This window comes from Miniopterus natalensis, chromosome 17 (assembly GCF_054644295.1).
Source record: "Miniopterus natalensis isolate mMinNat1 chromosome 17, mMinNat1.hap1, whole genome shotgun sequence".
NCBI classification, from domain to species: domain Eukaryota; kingdom Metazoa; phylum Chordata; class Mammalia; order Chiroptera; family Miniopteridae; genus Miniopterus; species Miniopterus natalensis.
Window position 1 is genome coordinate 27,332,078 of NC_142097.1, and position 8,521 is coordinate 27,340,598.

The 8,521-nt window shown below is 45.7% G+C and overlaps 1 protein-coding gene across 2 annotated transcripts; it reads right to left on the bottom strand.

Annotated features, from left to right (window-relative positions):
- Nucleotides 1–1,464: 1,464 nt before the first annotated feature.
- On the bottom strand, nucleotides 1,465–7,847 carry SLC35B1 (solute carrier family 35 member B1). 2 transcript variants are annotated; one of them, XM_016215614.2, is made up of 9 exons: nucleotides 7,630–7,847; nucleotides 6,853–6,956; nucleotides 6,157–6,287; nucleotides 5,840–5,870; nucleotides 5,103–5,260; nucleotides 4,058–4,184; nucleotides 3,199–3,305; nucleotides 2,886–3,039; nucleotides 1,465–1,698 (listed from the first exon to the last, which is right to left on the bottom strand). In XM_016215614.2, exons 1-9 carry the CDS (start codon nucleotides 7,833–7,835, stop codon nucleotides 1,646–1,648), a joined length of 1,071 nt encoding a protein of 356 aa, XP_016071100.1. In that variant the 5' UTR covers nucleotides 7,836–7,847; the 3' UTR covers nucleotides 1,465–1,645. The 2 variants fall into 2 exon arrangements, with proteins under 2 accessions (XP_016071100.1, XP_016071102.2); XM_016215616.2 differs by lacking the exon at nucleotides 6,853–6,956 and having other exon boundaries at nucleotides 7,630–7,747.
- Between the last annotated feature and the right edge of the window lie 674 nt (nucleotides 7,848–8,521).

Below are 8,521 nucleotides of genomic sequence, written 5' to 3' on the forward strand. Positions count from 1 at the left end.
GGGTAAGTACTGGTCCTACTCAACTTTGAACTCCCAGCGTATTCACAGTACATGGCACACAGAAGGAAGTGATAGGTGAATGACAGGGGACTCAACATACCAGAACTGGGCTCCTAGGCCATCGTTGGTAGGTCATGCTTGCTTTAGTATCAGGTGATATGATGAGTTGTTGAAAATTCTATCTTGCTCTTGGTGACTATATTAGGCATGTCTGAGACAGCTAGTTGGAAATGGCAGGGGGTAGAGGGAGGGGATTGGTCTGATAGCTGGGAAAATATCTTGTTAAAATAGGCCACTGGTAATATGCTCTACCTACCTAACCAATTCAGAGGAGAAAGTTTGGAAGAACCATCAGTCCAATAGAGGAACTAATTGATGCAACTTTCAGGATGAAAAAAACAGAGCAGGGTAAGGGGTGAAGGAATTTCAGCCAGATATACATAAAACCTCTTCCCTCAAGGAGTTCAAAATGAGAGGGAGCATTTAGGGCCAGGGCTGCAGTGACACCCAGGCTGCTAGAGAGAGAGATGAGTACAAATGAGGCAGGGCTTGAAAGGCTGGGCGGGGGGTGGCAAGGCAGGGCTCAGGAAGGAGGCTGGGCTCCCATCTGGAGAGCCCAGGGGCTGGGGCTGCTGAACAGATGGAGTGAAAGTTACAGCTGGTGGAAATGCACTTTCATGTGTAAAGTGTGGTCCCTGGAGTATTGCGATTTCCAACTCTGAAGGCAGCAGTGGGCAGGTGGCTCTGCTCCATGCTCCGCCTTGTCCCCTCATTGCCACCCAGAAAACTCGACAGCGGCTCTGTGCCAGGACTCAGCCACCATGCCTTCCGCCAGCATCCCTTTTCAACAGACAGAAGCTGGCATGGTGACACCTTGGCACAGTCAGGATGGCAGAGCACTGCAATACTTAAGCAGTTGAAGGGGGCTGGGGAATTAGGATTAATCCAGCCTCCCCAGGAGGGGTCCAGGTGGATTGAGAACAGACACAGAGATGGAGAGGGAATCAGACCTTCCAAAGCTGTTTATGACATACACATTGGGTCTCTGCTTGGGGGTGAGCTTTGGCTGAAGGGGAGGCGGTGGGAAAATGTGAAAACACAGCAGACTCTGAGGCTCTGGGCTCAGTTTACCTCAACCTCAAGGGAAGTTTCTTGAGGAGAGAATATATATAATTTTTTTAAAGAAATATGTGCCCACCAGAGCTTTGAGAGAAAGTGATTTTTACATTCTATGGCTCTAACACAGCCATCTGAGCTGGCATATTCAGACCCTCACCTGTGGGAATCTATTAAAGTTCCTCCCTATAATGGTTAGGCTCTTGAAGGAATTAGCCACTCAACCAGGTTTACCATACCTGAGAGGAAGCAGCTTGGACAATGAGCATCAAGCTCTGCCTCTTCCTTCTTTCTCTATTTGCGTTAGGCTGTGCTCCAGGTCATCAAGAACAGAAACTGCCAACTCTGTCTTGTTAAAATCCAAGTACTTTTTTTCAGAATATGTGATTTTGCTTCCTTTAAAAAAAACAAACCACAAAAACAGACAGGAACCCAGTCGTTTATCCCTATTGTGTCCATTTTTCCAAGAGATATCACTATTTGAGATAATAACTTAAATATTCTTGCAGTGGAGGTAGTCTCTCTCTTCCTAGTGGGATGTCTTCTTGGCTCCTTTCCCAAACTTGGCATCAAGACCAAGACCTATGGAAAGGGAGAACATGGACTGAGAATTACAGGGAAAAATCAAACCTATCAATGACATGGGGGGAAAAGAAAAGTTCAGCCTTGGTTTTCCAAAATTGGGGCTTTAAACAAAACTAGTTTCCAAACATGGGTTTTATAAAGCTCCCTCAGAGAAAAGAGAATGGCATCAAATGAAAAAAATCAGTAAGACACCGGTAATTACATATATATACACACACAGATGTGTGTGTGTGTGTGTATAGACTGAAAGAAACAGAGTCAAAATTTCTAAGCTCATTCTCTCAGCTTACTCATGGAAAGCATAAATAGGGAATATGTATAATCATTTTACCCTGTTCGGTGTCTGGGGAAACCTGGATCACCAGAAGGAAATCACTAAAATGAAATGCTCATTAGGAAGATTGAATTTAAAAAGTTTCCTCACAATCCAGTAATTCTACCTCTGGATATTTATCCAAAGAAAATGAGAACACTAATTCAAAAATATATATGTTCACTGCAAGATTATTTATAATAGCCAAGACATGGAAGCACCCTAGGTGGCCATCAGTTGATGAATGGATAAAGATGTGATAGACACACACACACACACAAAATGGAATATTCCTCAGTAATAAAAAAAAGAATGAAATCTTGCCATTTGTGATAACATGGTTGGACCTAGAGGGTGTTATGCTATGTGAAATAAGTCAGACAGAAAGACAAATATTGTATGACTTCACTTATATGTGGAATCTAAAAAAACAAAACAAACAAACAAAACAAAAACAGAATCATAGAACCAAAGAATAAAATGATGGCTGCCAAGGGGGGCAGGGAGGATGGGTGAAAAAGCAGAAAGGGAATAAAAGGTACATACTTCCAGTTATAAAATAAATAAACCACAGAGATATAGTGTACACCATAGGGAACATAGGCAATAATATTGTAATAACTTGGCGTGGTGAGAGATGGTTACTAGACTTATTGTAGTGATAATATCATCAGGTATAATAATGTTGAATCACTATTGTACATCTGAAATGAATATATTATTGTATGCCAAATATAATTTAAACTTTTTAAAAGTTTTCTGCAAAAGAATGAAATAAACTTCACAATTATACAAGTCAATTTTAGGGGGAAAAATAAAGCTTTGTCCCTCTCTGTGTGGCTTAGGGATGCCTGCTCTGGATGGAACTTACCCAAGAACACAAGCACAGTGCCCACCCACTGCATGGAGCTGATGGGATTGGCAAAGAGGATCACAGAGGCCAAAATGGTGAAGAACTTCCGAGTTGTGGTGATGATAGAGCAGGTCAGGGGACCAAAATACACAACTGTCATGAAGATGAAGCTCTAGAGAGACAGAGAAAGGCAGAGTCAGGTTGCTTCTTGGATATCTGCCATAAGGTCTAAAGTCTAAAACAGGAGATCAGGGTTAATCTTGCCACCCCTCTTCTCCCAGCCAGGCCAATCTCTTGGAAAAGCCAAGCCACCCCCACTCAAGGCACTCACCTGACCGAGGGCACTGGTTAGACCAAAGAGCACGATGTTATAGATGATGGTAGGGTACCTCTCAGCAAAGCTCAAGAACTCCCAGAGCTCCCCAGTGAACAGGATTCCTAGAAAGAAATGTCAGTAGATGAATGGTGCATCTTATGTGCCCATACTCTGGCATACACTTGCACACAGCCTGCGAAAGTACTCTGAAAGAGGGTAGGATGTGGGAAATGTATGAAGTGAGCTTTATTTTTCCCATTAGGCATCCTTTCCTTATTTTTCTTATTAGAGAAACTAAAGCCTCTCTTCCAAGAAAGGCTTAAAAGTTAACTAGTTACCTTTGTCAAAAGTGATTGAAAGCAGAGATCCTCAGATGTGGAGATACTGATCCACATATCCCTAGCTCAAGGCAGCCCCAAGCACTGGTCCCCTCCAGCCATCAGCAGCCTCCTCCATTATACTATACAAAAAATACTTCCTACATGTTCCAGATTTGGAAAAGATTAGGAAGTACTGATCTAAAGTCAAATGCATTCACTTTTGAAATACATTCAATACACACCATATACCAATGTCTTACCTCCCTTAGAAGAGGGCAAGTTCCCAAGGCACCCCTTTGTTCTGTTGCTGTGTGTCCTCCCATATTACCTAGCAGAGTATACCCCAGATTGTGCCAAGAATGAGTAGCAAGCAGAGCCTGTCAGTGAAGGTTTCTCCAGGACAATTTTTGGGGGCTTGGACATAAAGAAATCTTAGGGTTGAGGCAGGACTTTGGCCTGGGCAAAGTTAGCAACTGGCATTTGAGTCAGAAATCAGAATGAGGGCAGTCTGCCCTCTGGTGATACATAAAAAGAACAACAGAACTGCTCCTTACCAGCTCCCAGCAGTAATGTCGACCAAAGGTTAATGTTCAACATCATGTGGTTGGAGCCTGTTTGGTAATGAGCCCGCATGTGGTCCTGGGAAACACCCGTCAGTCCATCCAGGGTCAGAGATAATAACTGGAAAAGAAAAGGTGCAACTTGTAGTGCGAAGGCCAACAGCACCCCTCTGGAGTCGAGGACACAGCACTCTCACCTTTCTGAGACTCCTAAGAAAGCTGTTGCCTTAAGACAGAGTCCTCAGAACAAAATGTTGCCATTTGGTCATGGATGGAGGATGCAAGCTCCCTCATCCCCCAAGCACTAGAATGACAAACTATCTCAGCCATATAGTTGTAATGTAATCAGAATAGGGCAGGAAGCCTACCATTTTCCAATACAATGGCATGGAGCCTGGTGTAGGGACCTACAACAGGTTGTGGTGAGCCACATACATTCTCCCATTAACACTGGAGAGAGAAAATCTACTCTCAGCACGTTAGCCTCCTGGCATGGAAGACAGCGCTTGGGACTGGATTCTATGGTCACACTGTCTGGATTAGAATCCTGGGCAGTGTTAGCCACTAATTGCTACTTAATAGTGATGTGACCATGGGCAAGAACTTAACCTCTCTTTGTTTCAGTTTCTTCATCTGTAAAAATGGAGATAATACAGTGCCTAAATACATCGTAAGCAATAGCTACCACTAGAGTATTTTTTTTACTCTGGCTTCCAGATTTCTTAGAAAGCCACAGTGAGAGACATGCTACTCCTTCACTTTGTTCTCAGATCTCTGTGATGTCACACCAGCGTTTAGACATAGGCCTCAGAGTCATCCCTTCCCCAGGACAGCTGAGCTGCCGTTAAATATTTCAGGCTTCCCACTATGGCCTTAGCAGAGCCAGGGGCCATGCAGTAAGAGACAAACACCAGAAATGGGGGCAAGAAACACCACAGCCTCTCTCAAGACATTTAACTGGCATTTTGCCTGCCCTGGTGAGGTTTTTGCTTGGTTAAGATTATTGGAAAAGGCTGCCTTTCCTACCAGAATCACATACCAGGAGCAGCTCTCCATAGCCAATCGTGTGTTCTTCCATTCCAACCACTTTCTTGGGTTTGTACATGAAAAGGGCCACTCCAGCCACAATTAGCAACACACACAGGTACTTGGCCATTGGGTACTTCTTCTTCAAGAGGGTCACTCCAAGGAGCATGACTACAGGGACGAACGAGAATGGAAAATTCAGGAATCCACAGGCATTGATAAGCCCAACACTCTCCTCCTAGGAGCCAAGAAAAGACTCATGGGAGAAAAGAATGTCCGTGAGGCAGGCTTATACAGGATAAGAGGAGGGTGTGGTATGAGGCTGGCACCTAGATAGAGACGACTGAGCAATAGGGTTGAACAGAGTATAAGGGAAGGAAAAGGCAGAGAACGAAGGTGAAAAGTCCAGGAAGGAACAGGGCAAAGATAGATACAGTGAGCAAGAATGAAAGGTTAAGGAAAGTAACTGATGATCAAAATGGGATTTAGGGCGTCTAATGACAATGTAAACACATGGGACACCAAAATGATTGACAAGAAGCCTCTTAACTCCCAGCTTATACATACCCAACACCAAAGGAATTGATACAGATGACAGGATAGCCAGGGAAAAGAATGGAGGGAAGTCCCTAGAGACAGCTATGATGAAACGATGAAGCCTGAGGGGATACAGAGCTCCAGGAGAGAAGGTGAGAGCTTATTATAAGAAGAGCGAGGATGGAAGATGGGAGACCATCTTCTTCTGCTTACCTGGAATTGGTTTGCAGGATTTACCAAGGACCTGAAATTAAATTCAGTAAATAATTTCTGAGCATCTGTAACTTGCCAAGTACTATGCTAGGTCCTGCGTTAAGATGAGTAAGTTTGGGCCTGCACCAGAAACCACAGCCTCAGAAAGCAGCCCTATCATGGCCAACCCACCACCACTAAACCTCAGATCTATGGCTCTTTGTACTCGAAATATCTCAAACATGCTCTTTTTATTTAAGTCACAGACCTGAGAGAAGAATCCTTAGTCCTTTCCAAATAACTTCTGAGCCAACCCTCATCCCATCCTGATGTTTCACCTGAGTTGGGTAATTGACAAACTGTAGTGCTGAGTTGCTGGAGACCATGGCACCCAGATAGGAGATAGAACAGGCAGCATAGAGCCAGCTCCGAGTACGATCCACTCTGGCAGTGTCAAAAAACTGGATCACTAGAAGACAAAAAACAGGCAAGAAAAACCTGGTGGGCCTAGAATGGAGAATGGACCACTGAGCAAAAGTTGAAGCCATATGAAAGACACTTGTCTGTCAAACAAGATAAGACGTACAAGTTATTTCTGTCCTCTTGTACTGGAAAATCTCTGTAGATTACAAGACCACACGTGGGGCAGAGATGGGACACTCATTCAGTTCAAGGGACCAGTTAGCCTGCTGCTAGCTCCCAGGGAACAGAGAGAAAGCTCACAACATACTTGAAGTTGACACATAAAAGAACATCAAAGGGACAAAGAAAAAAATTAAGTATGCTCAGTGGGGATCTGTAATACAAAAGACAAACTCTCTGCACATTTCTGATTCAGTTGGTCAAATTTAAGGAAACAGGGTTTTACTCCATTTCAAAGCCATGTGTTTTATAGACTAAACAGAGAGGCTGTGTGTGTAAATGCTAAAGGGGGTGGTAGATCTTGAGAGTCAGACCTTAAGGTTGGATCACTGTCTAATGTCCAGGATACAAAGGGGATGGAGCACATAACTGATTACTATTTGGATACTCACAGATTTTGGCAAATAGAGCATTGATCACACATTGGATGAAGACCAAAGTTAAGGCAAAAGTGAACGTCTCCTGCTTGGCTCCCTCCCCATACTTTCCTCTTGTTCTAGGAATGAAATGCATGAGAAAGAAAGGAGAGGAATCAGTATATTTCCTTCAGTGTCATCTAATATGTCCAGAGCTACTGAAAACTTTGAAATTATCTTGTCTCTCTGGAGGTAGAGAGAGTTTGGTAAGGATCACCGGGCTCATTTACAAAAGGGGCCGATTTTATTTGATTTAAAAACTAAACATCCCAGCCTGCTAATGTAGCCTAGGACAAGAATATCCATAAAGGATGTAGTTAGATGAAACGTAGAAAATTAGATGCTGAAACGAGGTACCCTAGGCAGCCAAAGGGATTTGGGCTACAGCTGCAAGGCTGAGGGGGAAGAGTCAGCTGTCTACAAGCATCTAAGAGCTCCAAGGAGGTCACGGAAAACTGTTTGCGGGGTATAAGTCTCAGCCTGTAAAACCCAGGCCCTTAGAACCAACAGGGAAAAAAGGCAATTAAGGGAAGAAAAATCTGCAGGTCCCCAGAATCCAAAGACCAACTTTCGCGTTTTGGAAATCTGGGGAGGCTGAGCCGGGCCGTAAAGGTGTTGGGGTGCTAGAAGGGCGGGAGGGCAAGAGGGCACACCCGAGGCAAGGGCTTGAAGACCAAGAACCCGGCTACAGGCTTGGGGACGGGGGGCGGAATAGCGGGGAATGTCTGCTTTCAGACCCGGGGGTCCGCTCACATCTTTTCCTGCAGGATTCCATAGTAGAAATAGCAGACGAAGACGCCAAAGAAGCAGAGCGGTAGCCGTAGCCGGTCGGGCACTAGGGAGCTGCTAGCGGCCATGAGACGCCCGGAAGACCCTACTGGAGACCCGCTCACAGCCGGCAGCGGCAGCGGCGGCGACAGCTCCAGCCGGACATCGCCGACCGGCGATAGGGGCCTCATAGGAGCTGCATGCGACAGCCGCTCAGCAGGGCCCAACGGCCACCGCCAGAACTGCCAGCTCAGGGCTGCCCAGGGGGGAACGCCTCAGAACCCAGAAACCGCTTCCAACGTAAGGAAACCCACCCTGGGACCTTGGCTTCGTCTCTAGTGGCCAGGGGAGCCAGCTGTCCCGAGGTTAATGTCTTGCCCTCCAGATTTTCCGGTCAGGCAATTCCGAGGACAACCACAACTCGGAGCTCCATGGGACGACCTACGAGTTATGCGGGCGTGGAGTGATGACGTATAAGGATGTGGAGGTCACCGATTGGCTGCGCTGTGTGAAGACAGACGGGTGGGAGGAGAGATGATGATGCGGGCGGCGGGGCAAATTGAATTGTCTTTTTCCCTGTTGGCCGTCAGGCTTCTACTGGGTCCTAACGCCAGAAATTCTTAGTGGAGCCTTAGCGCCCCCTAGCCGCTGCCCAGCGACTCGACCTCCTCTATCGAAAAAGCGTTCAAAGGCCCAGCTGGCCCAGCTTTTGAGAACGGTCCTCCTCCTGTGGCACTTCACCGGGCTTCCGAGGGAGGCGGGGCTTCTGCCCCAGCTCCTTCATTTAAAGGCGGGGCAACCTAGGCATGCCACCTAAATTCCGTGCCAGTTTTCTCTTTGTAAACTAGAGATAATTAGTAATAGCCGTCCTGTCGCC